Below are 18078 nucleotides of genomic sequence, written 5' to 3' on the forward strand. Positions count from 1 at the left end.
TCCTGTGAAGCGCTTTGAGACGTCTCGAAGACGTGATAAGGCGCTGTATCAAATGCCGGGATTATTATATTATTGCCGATGATAATTAGGCGCTCGCCTCGCAATCGAGAGAACACGAATTCAATTCAAGGGCAGGGCAGGGCGAAACCTTAGGCAAGTTTCCTTACTCCACACTCCTCTGTTTACCTAGCAGTAAATTGAATCCCGGTTTTTAGTTGATTGGCGTATCGTTTTCCGGGGTTAATAATCCCTCCCCCCCACCCCCCAAAAAAAAATATGTTCACCCAATCCATGACTGTTTGTGGCTGTCACTGTGCCCAATTGGCTGCCGCGTTTCACCCACAAAATACACCGTCAGTTCATAAGGTACAGTATACTCCGTGAAGCGCTTTGAGACGTCTCAACGCCGTGATAAGGCGCTGTATCAAATGCAAAGATTATTATTAACACTTGTGAGCAAGCTCCCGGCAGCTGATTAACAAGGCCCGCGATTCACATGCCAAAATAATCTGCTGGATGTTCCCCTCAACCCAGCGCTGTGTGACTGTTTCCTGACTCGCTCTGCACGCTGGCCTTTGTACTATTCTGCATAAGCCACTGGAGTCATTCACCCTCCAGCAAAGGCCTAACCCCTTTTACTCTCCGTCTTTCTCCCTCCCTACCCTCCGGTCTCGAACGTTCAATAAACATAAAGGGGAGGGGGTGATAGAGGCATCTCTTAACTTACCAACCCGCTTTGGAGCGTTCCTCTTCCACAAAGTAATCTTTCCTTTGCTCAGAGATGGTGTGCGTCCCAAAACTTTGTCTGACTGTAAAGCATCACGGTGTGGGCCGACGCAGAGAAGCCCCTGTTGACTGACAAAGGTTGCCTAAAGGTTTCTGAACTGTGCAGCTGAAGGGATCGATAGCCCAGCACTGTCTGCCCACGCCAGGCACCCAGAGTTCCTGTCATTCCCATTTACCGTCAAGTCCTGTTGGGGAAGGGAAATGGTGCAATTTATCCACTTACACAGAACTCGCAAGCCCACATCGATTTGTGTTCATACATTGCTGCGGTGAACTCAAATCATTTGTCACAATATTTTTTTGTCCGACAGAAATACTTTGTACGTCTGATTCGTCGCCAGTGCGAAGTGTAAAGCCCTCCCAACCCCAGCGCGGACCAACAGATTTGTCACAGTGCAGTGAGTGGTGAGAGTGGAGTAGAATCCTTGCATTTGATACAGCGCCTGATCACGTCTTTGAGACGTCTCAAAGCGATTCGCAGAATATATTGCAAAGTGAATTGACTGTATATTTTGTGGGCGAAACGCGGCAGCCAATCGCGCACGGCAGTATTCCACAGACAGTCGTGGATTGAGTGATCACGTTATTATTATTATTTTTTTTGAAGGGATTATTATCCACGGGAAAGCGATCCATCAATTGAATAACAACCGGGTTCCTATTCACTGCTAGGTAAGCAGAGGCAAGTGGTGTAAGGAAACTTGCCAAACATTTCAATAATAGGACATACCAACCCAATGTAGCACAACATGAGTAGCATTTTAGACTGAATACAATGCAATTTATGATTCAGCAATTACACCCTGGATCTATTTGCAGTGTACACGTCCTGGAATGTCAGTCATTCATCCAGCAATTAGCCATTTTCTTGGTGGGTTCAAATAACTCCATGTCCTTACCCCACCCTCCTCTGCCTCTCCCGCCCACCCTTCTCGACCATTATTGCCCAAGCTCTCAGTTATTATTTCCCTTCTCTGCAACTCTCTCACAGAATTCTGCCCCCCTCCCTGATTTCAAACATCTTCTACAAAAACCTTCCATTACGCTTCCAATCATCTTTGACGTATCTCCCACCTTGTTTGGGTTCCAAAGCACCTGATGTTCCTGAGATGGTAAAAGCTCCCAGCGTTAGCTACGCGCCAACTGCATTCAAGGAGTTTCTGGCCTGCTGTCCCTCAAGGCGCTTGGGAGATTAAATGCATACGCTTTGAAATGTTTAACCCACACAACAGGGCCTACAACTCTGCCGGGCTGTTGTCTAAGTTCTCTGGAGCCATGTGATAGCTGGGAGGCACGGCCCGTCAACATAAAAATGAATCACTGCATCGCAGCACAATGCTACTGTGCTGGAACGTATTCAAGCACATCCTGATCACGAATTGTTTTCAGTCTCTGAGAGCGAGAGACAGAGATTACCCTTTTGCGCGCAGAGAGCAGCTACTGACTTGTTCTGCACGCGCTTTGTTTCATTGTTCTCTTTCAGTGGGTTAATCCAGACGCCAAAGGCCGACTCAGATTCGGCGGGGATTTGAAACGGCCCGCGTGTGCCCTTTCCATTGCAACGAGTCAACAAATCAATGCGTTTTTTTCTTTACATAAAAGAAATGGTTATTAAGAAATGCTTCTCCACAAACACTACTGGTTGCAGAGTGGGATGGACCAATTTATGACATGAAGATGACATGTAGATCTACCCTCATTCTTCAGATATAATCTGCCTTGTGACTCACTCTCTTGACTTTTCCTTGTTTTTTTTTTCCCCACCAGATCGGGTTAGGAAAAGGTAAAGCAATCCGATCACATCACAGGCTGATCTAAGACTGATCGGTATGCAGTTTCCGGTCAAACAACAAGCTGGATCCTAAAAGATAGACAACCATAACTTTTATAATAATAACCCTTGTATTTGATATAGCACCTTATCACGTCTATTCGCGTCACAGAATATACTGTAAAATGAATTGACTGTGTATTTTGTGGGCGAAACGCAGCAGCCAATTGTGTACAGTGGCGTCTCACAAACAGTCGTGGATTGAGTGACCAAGTAACTATTATTTTATTTATTTATTTTCGAAGGGATTATGACACCCGGAAAAGCGATCCGCCAATCGACTAACAACTGAGTTCCCAACTTACTGCTAGGTAAACAGAAGCGTGTGTGGAGCAAGGAAACTTGCCCGATATTTCGCCCTGCCCGGGAATCAAACCCAGGACTCTCGCTTGCGCAGTGAGCCCTCTAACTACTCAGCTACACGAGTCCATAATCCACAGATCATGGCTGATCTGTACTTCAACTCCAATTACCTGCCCTTGCCCCAGATCCCTTGACCTAACAAATAGTACCTGAACCAGCTGGTACAGGGGAAGATTTTTATGAATCATTTTGTCGCACTCAGCTGCGAACTCTTAGAAAGAACCATCCACCCACAGCATGAGACGCATGTGTGACCTCTTGAGCAGGCTTATGTTCCACTAATGCAACATATCCGATGTCTTGCTTTCACTTCGTTATAATCTGATCACAACAACGAACGGGCAAAAAAAAAAAATGACAGTTTTGAAACCCTACTGAGCTCTGGGTTAATGGATGTCGAGCGAGGCTAACACGATATTGGAACCAGATGTTTGCAAAACAAGGCAATGTCCACAAGGCTTCATTGTCTAACCCATCAGTCCCTAAAGACTGGTGTGGATCATTTTATTGATTTCTTTTTAAACTGGGAAAACAAAGGCCTTTAAGGAATAATAGCTAAGTCAAGTGGTGGCAAGTAATAATAAGCCTTGCATTTGATATCGCGCCTTGTCACTTCATTGAGACGTCTCAAAGCGCTTCCCAGAATATACTGTAAAGTGAATTGACTGTATATCTTGTGGGTGTAAAGCGACAGCCAATGCACACAGCAGCATCCCACAAACAGTCATGGATTGGGTGAGCAAATGATTATTATTTATTTATGAAGGAATTACCCCCGGAAATGCGATCCGCCAATTGACTAACAACTGGATTCCTAGTTACTCCGAAACAGAGGCGTTCAGAGTAAGGAAACTTGCCTAAGGTTTTAACCTGCCTGGGAATCGAACCCGGATCCATCGTGTTCCTGATGGAGAAATATATAATAATAATAATAATAATAATAATAATAATGAGCCAAAGAACCACCTTTGCCCAAATGCCTTGTGTCAGACCACACACTGGACACTGCGGCAATAATAATAATGATCCTTGAATTTGATATCGCTGCTTATCACGAGGCGTCTCAAAGCGCCTCATAGTATATATTGTAAAGTAAATTGATTATTTTCTGGGCGAAATGGGCAGCCAATTGCGCACAGCAGCGTCCCACGAACAGTCGTGGATTGAGTGACTAATTTTCACACATTTTATCTTGAAGGAATTATTATGCCCGGAAAAGCGACCCACCAATTGACTAACAGCGGGGTTCCTACTTACTGCGAGGTTAACAGAGGTGTGGGGTGTCAGGACGCCTGGGATTGGAACCCAGATCCTTTCACTTGGGAGACGAGCGCTCAAACCACTACGCTACAGGACTCCTGATTTTTAACTGTGCACAGATGTGATTAGGTACTGAACAGGTAAAGTATTCACATTCTAACAACTCTGTCATGACGTTTCTTCTAACCTCCCTCTGTTTCCTCTCGGTGCTAATCAATTCATGTCTGTTGTCGCTCAGGCGGTGAAAATTCTCGATTTGGAGGGCATTAAAAATGCAATTTACATTTCGATTTACAAATTCGAATTTACGGTAAGATGGGAATTTAGTGAACAAACAATCTTGTCCTTTTTTGGACTAAAAAAAAGGGATTGAAGCAAAGGCAAGAAAATTGAATGACGCAGGTAAAAATAATCCTTGCATTTGATTTTTAGCGCCTTATCACGTCTTCGACTCGCCTCAAAGCGCTTCACGGAATACACCGTAAAGTGAATCAACTGTACATTTTGTGAACAAAACGGCTAAAACGTGAACAACTTTGACTTCTAGAACAGGAAATAAACGCGCAAACGTATTGGCTTCAGAATCGTTGCGCACGTTGAAACGTTTTTCGAGACGCTGCTCTGTGTGAACTTACGTGAGGTTGTTGTTGATGCCTGGGAGGGCGGGAGGGGAGGGGTGCCTGACAAAAACCCAACCGCAACTCCATCCAACCATCATCTCCATCGACCGCCCTCTGTGCTAATTTCCACTCTTTGCAACCGCTCTCCTTTTGTGCCAGGAAATGGGTTTCGATGAGGCCACATCGTTGGCGACAGCTGCAACCTCTGGTTCTTCGGCTGAGAGGATGGATCCCTTCTGCACATGGCTTGAGCTCCTTTGAAGGATCACTGATGAGAGAGAAAGGGCAACGGCCGAACATTGGCAGCAAAGTGTGCGGCGTCAACATCGTGAGAATTAAACTGCCCCAGACCTCCGCGCAACATGTCATTTGGGGAACAGTTCACAAGTGGTTGGTTTGACAGACGCACTAAGTCAAAGCAAACCAAACCCTACAACTTTTGTATTGCTGTTAAGTAGCTGTTTTGCAACGACGGAACGTTATCTTGACGCTCCGTTGGCTTTACCGCACCGCGGGGTCCGCATAGAACAGTGAATAGAGATAAAAATAATAATCCTTGCATTTTGATATAGCGCCTTATCACATCTTCGAGACGTCTCAAAGCGCTTCAACAGAATATATGGTAAAGTGAATTGACTGTATATTTTGTGGGCCAAACGCAGCGGCCAATTGCGCGCAACAGTCGTGGATTGAGTGACCAATTTATTATTATTTTTTTGAAGGAATTACTACCCCCGGAAAGGGAATGCGCCAATCGACTAACAACCAGGTTCCTACTTACTGCGCGTGTGTGTGTGTGGTGCGTGTGGGAGTCAGGATCTTAGCTCTGCCCGGGAATCGAACCGAGGTATGTCATTTGCGAGACGATTGCTCTAATCTCTGAGCTACGGGACTCTCGGAGATGGGATGAAACTCAGTTTATTATTATTTAGTTTGGCGGATTTTTTTTTAATGCAACACATGCAACAAACTGTAATTCATCATTGCTTTGATATTCTAAGTAGTTAACCTTGTGCTTGAACACAAAAAGTCAGTGTCCAACGTGGCACAAAGGGCTCGTAAAAATACGTTCACTGATATCACTTCATGAAATTCGGAGACTAAGAGGAATACTTGTAAAATCTCCAGGAATTTACAACCGCCAACGGAAACCGAGGCAGTGAAACATTCTCAGGCTCGCTATGTACAATAAAATGATCGTTATGCCGGGGAGTGAAGCACTTGAAATGACCCGACCTTGGTTTCTCTGCCTACCCACAATTGGTAGGTTGCGTTCTTGGCTAAGAGCTCAGCGCTGCTCTGAGGTTCAGAGGAAGCCAGAGCACTTATGTATCACTACCTCCTGTACTGACCCCCACAACAATGGGTGTCGCCAATGCGTGTGGGATTCAGTTACCTCGGTCTGAGCTCCAGATGTCAGGGTGGAGTTCCTTCGGCTATTCCCTCGCTTTGTGAAGGCGGGCAAAGATAGCGCGGTCAAAACAGTGTCGACCCAACAGCTGTCCATAAGGATTTCCAGATAGAGACTCCATCATGCAGTGAGAGTTCAACAACCCATTCATTATATTAATAATCCTTGCGTTTAGTATAGCGCCTGATCATATCTTCGCGATGTCTCAAAAGCTCTTCATGGAATATATTTTAAAGCGAACTGACTGCATATTTTGTGGGCGAACTACAGCAGCCAATTGCACACAGCGGTGCCCCACAAACAGTTGTGGATTGAGTGATTGTTATTGTTTTATTTAATTCATTGGCCTTATACAAACCTTTCCTGCTTAGCCATTCAGTTGTATTTACTTCAGCACTCTCCACAGAGCACCATTAAGCATAAAACAACTTTTAAGGTCAGCTCAGCAAATAGGATAACTTGACTGTTTGCATTTCATGGCTGCTGCTCTCCCAACAGATCAAAAAAATCATTCACATTTCTTCCAGTGTTGCGTCGACGGGGTTTGCTCTTAAGCTCTCCCTTTCTCCAACTACTATGCAGCGTGCTGTTGCAAGACCAAACTGTGAGCTTGCACGGACAGCTTGTAAAATTGTGAGCGCACCTAATGAAACATTGCAATTCAAGCCGTTACAAACAAGCTTCATGTAACTGCCTTCAAGGTAACGAGGTGAATCAGAAGTCTCCGGAGACAAGATAAAAACAAAAACAAACAAAAAGATTCCAGGGCCAACAGCCCGTTGTGAGAATACTGGCATCTGTACAGAACACGTGGGATAAATGACCGCAAAGCTCAGAGTTTGACTGAGTCACAATGGCTCCATTTGCACACCTTACACATGTATAAAGACAAAATCTCCATTTGTTAATAACGCCTGCATTTGTTATAGCACCTCATCACGTCTTCTAGACGTCGCAAAGTGCTCCACAGAATGTACTGTAAAGTGAATTGAAACACAGAATGAGATGTACATCTCAACGATTACGACCGTTGTTACAAGCTGCTTCAAACTCCTGATCTAAAAAGCTCATTTCAGACATCCATATTTTTAAAAGAAAGTTTAATAACAAAATAGTACAGCTCTGGTTACACACTTAACATTTACAACAGTCTAATAAGACAACGGGTCTGGCTGCACGGCTAACACATATACATGTTTAAGAAGAAATAACAGCTCCAGTTATACTTCAACAGAACGTTTAAAAAACAGACCTTATAAGTCACTGATCTGTGTCTAAAGATCAGTCAATAGTCAGTGTACAGGACTTTAAGTGTTGTCAGACTACTCCAAACAATTGTATTCTCTTTTGCACTTTTCTTTTTGAATTGTCACGGCAGGTGCTGCATTTGTTGCAACGTCTGAAAAGGAACTCCTACTATGACGTGTGGGTATATGGTGGTCTTGGCTTATCCATTCGCCCTCACAGCACAGTTTGCAAGGAGCGGTAGTAAATCAAAATACCGAGGGGAGAACACGCGAGCTAACAATTTATACGCTGTACGCCTGCCAACTGTAAATAAAATCCAGTTATCTTCTTATCCAGTGTTCTCAGAATTTAAATGAGTGAACCGAACTGCTGGAGTCATGGACGAAACCCGCTCGAAAAGCAGGAGGCATGATTTTTTATTTTAAAAAATCTGAACAAAACAATAATCCTTGCGTTTGTGACAGCGCCTGATCACTTCTTTGAAACGTCTCAAAGCGCTTCACAGAATATACCGTAAAGTGAATGGACTGTGTATATTCATAGGCAAACGCATTGGCCAATTTGAACACAGGGAAGTCAAAGTGAATGATCAATTTTATGGGGTGGGGGGCGCTGTTAACCAGGACACCGGGAGAAATTCCCTTTTTCTTTTCTTTTCTCTTCTCGACAGTGTCACAGGATTGTTAGCAGGCAGACAGGATTGTGGTTTAGTGTCTCATCCTTGGCATCTCTAGCAGTGCGAGGCCCAGTACTTCATTGGAGGGTCTGTCAGCCTAGGCAGTCAGTAAGTAAGTAGTACGCAGCATCTGCTGCCACTGTTATTACAAACAGTAACTATTGCTACGCAATCTGGAGTTGGCAGTGGTTGGAAATGACAGCCTTGCTTGCGCTCATTGGCAACTTGCCTTGAGGCCCAATGGGAGTCTATCCCATAGGATTTTTTTTTTTTTTTCCTTTGCACCCACTGCGAGGCTGTCCTGGACTCTTGACATCGTTGCTGACGGAATTCTGGTCACATCTTAAAGGACGAGAGTGAAGAAGCCGTTCATCCAATTTGTCCACTTAATACCTTCCACTGGGTTTATCCTTCCCAGTTCTTGTGATTAATACGCGGCTTTAGCACAGATGACTGGGGGAGGGGGTTGAAAAGGTCAGTCGTTTAAGCTCCACTGGTGTAGTGCCATTCAAGTACTGTGTAAATTAGACAATTATCATCAGAAGCAGACCACTAAAGAATTGGTCTTGCAGAACTGTGTCACGTTAATCAGCTGTGGCAGACATAGGCAGTGATCAAGTCCTGCATCGAAGATCATTCTAACTTCCCCCAAACAGAGGGATGAAGCAGTTATACAAGACATGCAAACAAATTGTGAAACTTTACCAAAACTACAAGAGACAGAGAGAAAAAAAAGGGAGACAGAGGTCCAAGGCAGGAATCGGACTGACTTTGTGAACAGTTCTCATTTCAGACATGGGGAGTTGGGGGCGAGCGAGAGCTGTTTAGATACAGGTGCCATTTTACGTCATCATACCAGATTTCTGGCGGAAGTTAAACAATGGTTTGAGATTCTTCACGTTGGACCGTGGCAAGTCTTTGGCGACTGAAAAGGTTGGCAGCTCACCGGAGGCCGGGCTAATCTTTCTGCTTGAACGAGGACGAGGACTGTAGTTTTCTGCTGCGCAAAGGAAGAAGGCACTTTAGTCATGGTTTATAACTGGGTCCAAAGCTACGACTACTGCACTGATGTGCGTGCTCTTATTTTGTGGGACCAACGATAGTCAGTGAAGCCAGTGATAATGTACAGCGGTAACAAGTGCAGAAAAACACAGTGATTACCACACTTGATGGTTGCTTGAGGCAGGTAAGATCTTGAATACGCTTCTTCGGAATTCTACACAGGGGGAGTGAATAAAAGAGCTTTTGAGCCATTGCTGAAACTCTACACTTGTTCTTTGTGTTGTGACCTTTGCTTTTCTTAGAGTAAGAGAAGACGGGGATGGGGAAATGTTACTCTTCTCCCTCTTTGCTCTTGGTGATAGGCACTACCGAGTCAGTTACAAACGGGGTGAGACGGACTTTACTTTACAAGCTGACATGCCTTGATCTCAACCGTTGAGAAGCACTCTGCAAATCCACGGCGAGGACGTTCCTGTTTCCTACATATTTCTATAGTTTCACTCAGTCTCAGTCTAACTGGATTTGTAACTATATTGTCAGCAAATGTGTGTTTGTGTGTGTGAAGGGGGCAGAGCACACAGAATTAGCAAGACTAACTCATCCGGACACAACATCTCTACCCCACTTCCCTCTCCTAAACTACTCATCTGAAGCGCTTGCCAGCTTAGGTTTCTGGAGCATTCTTTCCAGCATCTCTTGCTGGTTAAAGGGAACCTTTATTCTGATATGACCTACAGGAGCTAAAAGAGGTCTACTGCACTTCGGGCTGGTTCTCAGAGAAGCGCCCCCCACACACGTTGGCTGAAATATAATCCAGTTAATGCTGAAGCATGGAATAGTAAACACAGATGCTAATGTTTATTCCTTTCTTGGGTTGATCCCAAGCCTGATTCTCCAAAGGAATAAATGGTTACATCTGTGCAAGACACACTTTCGAGCATCAGTTCCTCTGTTTGTCAGTGCTTCTGCGACAGACAGACAGAAAGACAGGACAGATGGTAGACACTACAGGTATGGTACATCATACCTGTTGTATATGGTACATATACAACAGGTATAATGGCAGGGTACATTTGCAGAGAAGCTGCAACAGCTACACATCTCCAGTATAGAGGCTATAGTTGTTGTCGTCGTTGTGGCAGCAACAAGGCTTTGACAGCAATGAGATTCCAACAGAGGCCAAATCCGAGTGAGGATTGGATGGTTGTTTGTGAAGTCCAAGACCCACAACAAAAGTAGGCCTACCCTATTTTAGTGAATGACGAGTGGGACTGCGCAACCTAAATGAGCGAAGGAATCATTGATAAAAATAAAATCACTGTCAAGCTCAAAACTGTGTAAAATGTGCTGTTGAAAGTGCTGCTGTATTTTACTATCAATACAGAAATCTCAACTTCAAACACTCATTTTATCATGGTGGAGAGGTGTTCCGTGAGATTTATCTATTTTCCAGAGAACCTGAACATTTTATGTTGTGACTTCCCAGAACACAAGCATTAAGTAAGGAATAATATTGATCCCTGTATTTGATACAGCGCCTTATCGCGTCTTCGAGACGTCTCAAAGCCCTTCACGGAATATACAGTAAAGTGAATCGACTATGTATTTTGTGGGTGAATGCATCTGCTGGGTTTTTCTGAACAAGGTGGTTTTGTGTGTTCTTCACGATGGGGGAGCAAGTTGGGGGGTTGCGGGGGGGGGGGGGGGGGGGAACCTACTGTACCTGGTATTGGTCGACCTCTGCCAACCGGGACTCTCCTGGGCCTATTCAGGTGTGGCTGGCTTTTGACCCGCAAGGAGCCAGCACTGGAAAACAAAGCAGTGTTAAATGGCAACATCGTGGAACTCACTACTGCGTAGTTGTGGTTGAAGAGAATAATGTCATTGTAATTTATGAAAAAAATTAATGCATACACGAGGAGAGAGGGATAAGGAGGCGTGGAGACTCAAATGGACATCGGCAAGGTCTAGCTGGACCAACTAGTCTGTTATAATAATCCTTGCATTTGATTATAGCGCTTTACATGTCTTCTAAACGTCTCAAAATGCTTCACACTATATATACCGTAAAGTTAATTGACTATATATTTGTGGACAAAACGCGGCAGCCAATTGCGCACATCTATGTCCCACAGTCATAGATTGAGTGGCCAAATTATTATTTTATTTATTTTCTTGAGGGGTTATTATCAGGCACGTGGAGTAAGGACACTTGGCCAAGGTTTAGCCCTGCTGGGATCCAGGTCTCTCGCTTGCGAGGGGAGTGCTGTAACCACTGAGCTACAGGACTCCAAGAGGAAGATTAGAGCTTCGAGCTGCCCTCCATTTTAAGAAGGGACATGCTCTGAAAACTGAGCAATTTGCGAGAGTCAACTTTCAAGGAAGTATTCAATTAATAAGAGTCCTCGGTTCCTGAACTCTGCTGCGAACTAACCTCAGAGATCGCCTCCTTCTTTGCACTGCTGGCCTGTTAGCGATGACTTGTTGCCTGCTTCTGTACAGCGATGCAGACTGGTCGTTAATGGGGAAGTCCGGTAGCCCTAACCTACAGGGGCAATAGGAAGAATGCCAAAGAATGAAAAATGTAGAACAAAACGCACACATTTTCTTCTCTCTTTCCCCCCCCCCCACCCTTACAAACAATGGTTAAACTCTGGAACTATCTCCCTCAATGCCTTTGCCTGCTCTCTCCCTCCCAACTTTTAAATCCCGCCTAAATGAAAGTGGAAGGAAGCTGGGTTCATTGTATGTGAAGGATAAGTTATAGTGCAAGACACAATCAAAGTACAGCAGGCAATTCCAGGGAATTGAGATTGGAATTCCATAGTGGCTTGCGTTCTCTCCCTCTCCCCCCACCAGACAAAAAAACATTTAAAACTCAAGCCTGGCAGCAACTCACTGTTGCTTATACACTTCTCCACTACTCTTTTTGAAGTTGGGATCATCCTTGCTTTGTGAGGTTGAATCATTCAGCTGGGTTTCTCAATTTAATTGCAGCAATATCTATGAATATCAATTTCACCTATAAAATACGCAACCAAGCCACTTTAAAGTATATGCCGTGAAGTGCTTCAAGATATCCTCCTGAAATGAAAGGGGCTCTACCAAATGAGAAGGATATTCTTATTATTAATATTAAGTTAAGTTATTGGGAGTACAGAGGTACTGAGTGCTGGATCCCAAAACTACAGAGACAAGATGGGCCGAATGGCCTCCTTCTGTGCGGTATAGTTAATTCTAAAAAGAGCACAAAATCTAAGGCAGGACTAGACTACACACAGTGTTGAAGCAAGACAATTTCTGCCTGGGAAGATCCTCATGAGACCTGTGATTCTTTTAATGACAGTCAGAAGAGCTCAAAATAAATGACGGTATTGAGTCAACATAAACAAAATAAGATTAACCTTTGGAGAAAGATGCTGTCAGGCTTTGGAAAGATGGTGTGAGGCTCTGCGACCCTCATTCCCTGAGGAGCCACTGAACCAATGGTTATTGTGGTATCCAAGTTCGCTTTCTCACACTTATCGGTGAGGTCAAATGTTGCGTTTAAATCTTGGTTGCTTGACGGTACGGTGACGGGTGGGTCAGAGGGAAAGTTATAGCTGCTGGGAGTGGTGGTGGCTAAGGGCGGCCTGGCCTTGGTGACTGTTTCCGAGTATTGTCTCTGAACGGCCTGTTGAATCGGCGTCATTGATTTAGCGACTTCACCACTCAGGGTGTTGCTCCGGTTCGAGAAGGGTTTCTTGTCTTTCGGGGTCCCAGCGAGAGCGTACACTTTGGGCGCAATGGCCCCCGGCCGAAACGCAGCCTTCCTGGTGCGCTTTGATTGCATTTCGGGCGTGAAAAGGTTTTCCGAGGCCATTTCGTTCTCTCTCCTGCGCTTCAACGATGTCAGAGGCATCCGCAGAGGATGGCTGGGCGATGGCTTGAGCTCGGTTAGGCACCGCTTTGCAGGTAGCCGCTTGCGCAATGGAACTTCCAACTTCACGCTTTCTGTGGGTTTCCCATTTGGAACTTCTGCAGATGGAGCTGAAAAGTAGATTTGATAGTGAGCTACAACAATAACAATAATAACCCTTGCATTTAACATAGCGCTTCATCACGTCTTAAAGACGCCTCGAAGCGGTTCATAGAATATACTGTAAAGTGAATTAACTGGATATTTTGTGGGAGAAACTGGCAGCTAATAGTGCCCAGCAGTGTCCCACAAACATTCGTAGACTGAGTGAACAAATTATTTATTCATTTATGAAGGGATTATTATCCCCGGAAAAGCGATCCGCTAATCAACTAACAACCAGGTTCCTACTTACTGTTAGGTGACCCCGAGGCGTGTGGAGTAAGGACACTTGCCCAACGTTTCGCCCTGCCGGGAATCAAACCAGGTCCTCTTGCTTGCGAGTAATCGCCTTTGACCCAATCCCTTGATACCCTGACCTAACAAAAACCTATCCACCTCAGTCTTGAAAATTTGAATGGATCCAGTGTTTAACCTCTATCCAACAACTCCTATTGGAAAGTGTGCCTGGAGGGCATGTCTGGTTAGGACAGGATTGGGTTCGGATACAATTCCCTCCACTCAGCCAATACTCATTGTCATGGCCACTTGGGCGAGGGCCTTGGAAAGCAGCCACTGTCCATGAAACTGGACCTCAACATAAATCAGCAACCTAAAGTGAGCAGATAATTGGAAAGTAATAAAAAGCAGCAGTGAAGATTGTATTTAAGAGAGGATTTTTTAAAAAAAAAACAGAGCTTTGATCGATTGAACGAATGGATGGCACGGATTAGAGGTTTAGGAATCTCTGAGAAAATTTGCAATTCTCTGGGAAGTTTGTTGGTAACAATCAAATAGTTTATAAAACCAAGATATATACTGACAGTTTCATGGCTCCTGGTCTGAAGCAATACTTGGGACAATATGTTTGACTAAGTTTAAACAAAAGCCACACAGACATCTAACCGGGACTCTGTTTATAGTCGGCTTCAAAACTGCTGAGAATAGCGGTTTACCAACAAAAAAACAATTTCTGTTCCGAATTGTTGATGTGAAAAGGGATCCCTAGAGAAACCGGACCTTTTCACACAGCAAGATTTCTCTGTACAATGTGCTCGCTCGCTTGCTTTCTCTCTCATTTCAACCTGCGGTCATTAAGCGGAACAGAAGACACTTGGGATACATATTTGTCAAAGAACTGGAAATATTACTCTGCAATCAACAGCGTGAACTAGAATTTAATCATGATGAGAGGTCACTTCGCCCTCACACACCATCCCCACCCCCCATTCTCTGGTTCCCGAGCCAAGGTTCTTTGAAATTTGAGCTTGGCTTTTGACAGTATTTGTAATTCTCTATCAACTCATCCAACCTTTGTTAATAGCAGATGAAATGCAGCTGTTTAAGAGCCTTAATTATGGTCGCAGTTACCCCCAACAGAGCCATCCACGGTTGCAGTCGCTTTTCAGGCCCCATGAAAACTAGAAGGTACCTGCTTACTACTCTCCCAGGGCGCTGAGTGGCACTTGTGGCAGAATCAATTTAATGCAGCCCCCTCCCACTCGCTTTAATTGAAAGTAATGTGCCTGGGATGTGGAGGGTGCCTGCCTTCATTACTGAAAACATCTGGGAAATGAAATGTGTTGGGAGCTAATAGGCAAAACACAGGTCAATTGACAGAATCATTCTTAATGAAGGTGTTTCTGTAAGCAACCCAAGGTTGCTGGAATTCCAGCAAAGATCGGATCGTTTTCTGGGATAATAATCCCTCCTGAAAAGATAAATAAATATGAATTTGGTCCCTCAATCTTTGACTTTTTGTGGGACATTGCTGTGCGCAATTGGCTGCTGTGTTTCGCCCACAAAATAGTCAATTCACTTTACAGTATATTCTGTGAAGCGCTTTGAGATATCTTGAAGGCATGATAAGGTGCTATATTAAATGTAAGGATGATTATTATTATTTTCCATCTTTGGCTACATGAGTTCCAAGTTCCAATGTGGGGCTTCAACCTACAACTTTCTGACCCAGGCTGATGCGCGATAGGGAACCACAATTTATTGAATAATAATGGGAGTAATTCAACCGCTTGTTCCTGATTCAGGCCCAATGAAAGCTTTATTACTCAATCACTATATGTTGCTCTTGCTTATCAGACATAAAGCGAGTACTTCCACATTGAATCATTCAACATACCTTTCAACATGTTGTGGGTAAAAAAAATTACACAGCTGATTAAGCGATAAGTGTCAGCCAACATCATTCCCAAACCACAGCTTGCTCAGGAGCCAAATAGGAAGCATTAATTTGTTCAGTTGTTGGAAGCCATTGGCTGGTTAGAAAATGAGCTGCAGCCACACAGATTTGATGACTGGTCAATGCTGAGGTTTCAGCTACAGCAGGAGCGGTCCCAGTGAACAAAATTGCACCCGAAAGCATGGAATATGCAGGGGATTACTATGTCCAGGATCAGACTCAGATGCACTACCCTAAGGTTATCACTGATGAGTCTGCCTAATCATAAAGTGTGGGTGAAGAAAATGTGGAAGAGAATACTGGTGGGTGAAGACGATGCGGAGTTACTGACAGAAGCTGGGATGGAAGCAAAAAGCATCAATATACTGTAATGAAGAGAAAGTGTTATACATATTTGTTTGCCGACAAAATACAGTCGATCCACTTTGTAATACATTCTGTGAACTGTAAAGCGTTTTGAGACATGCCAACGACATGATAAGGCTACATCAAAAGCAAGGATTATTATACAATCGTTAGTCAGAAGGGAATAGAGGGGTACAGGTGAGGAATAAGAGGGATGGAGTACAAACATCAGTTGGGTAATGGGTTTCAACAAATTAGACTGGGGCTTGGTGACCTTAACTGCTGATGGTGGGGCAGATATGGCAGGAGACATGAAACAGGCCGGTGTGCGCTGAGCAAAGGGAGATAACACGTGGAAAATGGTAAGAACCGGAATACACAGGTCAATTTTTTTTACTATTTGCTGTACATTCTAACAACCCAGCAAAAGCATCTCTGAATTTGCATTGCAAGGTCTTCCACTTAACGGCGAGACTTAACTTGGCTCCGAGATCACCTTGTGGTAAAAGAAAAAAATGCCTTTCACAACCCGCATTGCCTCATTCAAGGCAAGTGAGCCTCACTCAAATCTACTATCTAATTGGTTTTGACGTTCAGACAACACTTTAATTGATGAGGGAGGACTCCAATGTTTTTTTATTAACTACTACGTTGAAGAAAAAGCAATTATCTTCAATGCCAAAAGGAATTATATTAATGAAAAGATTTAGAACAGATACAATTAAATCGTACATTTACATCAGGACCTACAAATTTTGTTCTCACTTGCACCAAGAAGTTCAGGTGATGTTCGGGGAACAAATTTTCAAATTGTTCAACCCATTGAAGGCTCAAAGTGACAGCTGGTAGAAACTGGGACAGACAGAACTGTCTTGTGTGTATATTTGTGTGTGTGTGGGTACGAGACAATTTCAAATGGGGAAATCGAGCCCTGAAGCCTTGGGTGGACCACTTGTTGAAAGTTCACACATGTTGTTAAAACTCTGCTTAAGAGACAAACAATGGTATAATCATGAAGCTCAGGCCGGCAATCACATTACAGGAATGTCTGTGGCTTTACTTCACTACAACCCCATTCACCAGCTGTTACCACAGCAGCTCCAATGGGAAGTAATAAAAAAAAAGGTGCCAGCCAGAGCTGAATAGAAAGTTTATATGGTACCATAGCCAGTTGGACTCCACTTACAGGAATGAACGGAATGAAGTATGCTGTGTATAGCCTAAAACAATGAAGTTAAAAAACAGTAATCCTTGCATTTCATAAGCTGCTGATTTGGTTTTGATTTGATGCGCTGTGACCCAAAACTCTAGAACACTCTTCCTCTATCCCTCCGCCTTGCCCCTTCCTTCATCATTTTCAGATTGTGCCTGAAGACCTTCCTCTTCGACCGTGCATAGTCACCTCCCCCAGGATGGGCATCTTGCTCCACCATTATAATAATCCTTGCATTTTATATAGAGCTTTTCACATCTTCTAGACGTCTCAAAGCGCTTTACAGAATGTACTGAAAGGTGAATTGACTATATTTGTGGGCGAAACGCAGCAGCCAATTGGGCACAGCAGTGTTGCAGTAGTACCTTATCACGTCAGAGACATCTCAAAGTGCTTCAAGCTACACTAATGCTGTACTCCTGTAAAGGAGGAGCACACACTCCAATACCAATAATTTTTCCAACTTTTCCCGGGTTTTAATCATTACACTTCAATGTAACTTCTGTAAAATGCTTTTAGACATCTGTGACCATCTGCACATATAATTTTTCCAGAACATTCCTCTTTCCAAAAGGTCGTTAAACAGAGTTCTTATCTATCTTGCAATTCAAATTTTAATCGAAAGAATTTTAATCACTTTTTTTGAAGCTTGCTACAGAACACTCTTGACATAAAATAGCAAATCCTTCCTGTGGATCAACCTCCAGGACGATTTATGTCCAAACTCTTAAATATAAAGTTCAGCTGGTGCACAAACTATCAAACGGATATCTTTTATATAGTAAACTAAAATAGAGACTGAAATGCCAGCACCTTACACTAATAAGCATTCATGACAGAATGATTTACTGTAAATGACTTGCTTTGTAATGTGACGGGATTGACATTGCCATGGATAAAGTGAGAATGGAATCAGATTGCAGCCAAAAGTGCAAGAATGCTAGCTTGGAAAGGGAAAATGTAATAGAGCTTTGCAAACATTTAAACATTACTTAGCCACTGTAATCCAGCAACACCCACATTATATCAGAGGGTGGGATCAAACTGAATGTAATCGGTGGCCATTCTT

At 43.7% G+C, this 18078-nt stretch overlaps 1 protein-coding gene across 4 annotated transcripts in view; it reads right to left on the reverse strand.

Moving 5' to 3' along the window:
• Positions 1 to 8129: 8129 nt before the first annotated feature.
• Positions 8130 to 18078, reverse strand: part of LOC103189451 (kinesin-like protein KIF18A) — a 32180-nt gene continuing 22231 nt past the window's right edge. The window contains exons 14-18 of one of the 4 annotated variants that reach the window (XM_042345021.1): positions 12602 to 13226; positions 11632 to 11742; positions 10921 to 11003; positions 9357 to 9411; positions 9080 to 9195 (exon numbers count right to left, since the gene is read on the reverse strand). In XM_042345021.1, the coding sequence (XP_042200955.1) occupies positions 9153 to 9195; positions 9357 to 9411; positions 10921 to 11003; positions 11632 to 11742; positions 12602 to 13226 (917 nt within the window). In that variant the 3' untranslated portion in view covers positions 9080 to 9152. Of the gene's footprint in view, positions 9196 to 9356; positions 9412 to 10920; positions 11004 to 11631; positions 11743 to 12601; positions 13227 to 18078 lie in introns of all 4 variants that reach the window. The other 3 variants (XM_042345022.1, XM_042345020.1, XM_042345019.1) reach the window with 3 other exon arrangements.

The sequence above is a fragment of the Callorhinchus milii genome, unplaced genomic scaffold (assembly GCF_018977255.1).
Source record: "Callorhinchus milii isolate IMCB2004 unplaced genomic scaffold, IMCB_Cmil_1.0 Scaffold31, whole genome shotgun sequence".
Classification (NCBI taxonomy): Eukaryota; Metazoa; Chordata; class Chondrichthyes; order Chimaeriformes; family Callorhinchidae; genus Callorhinchus; species Callorhinchus milii.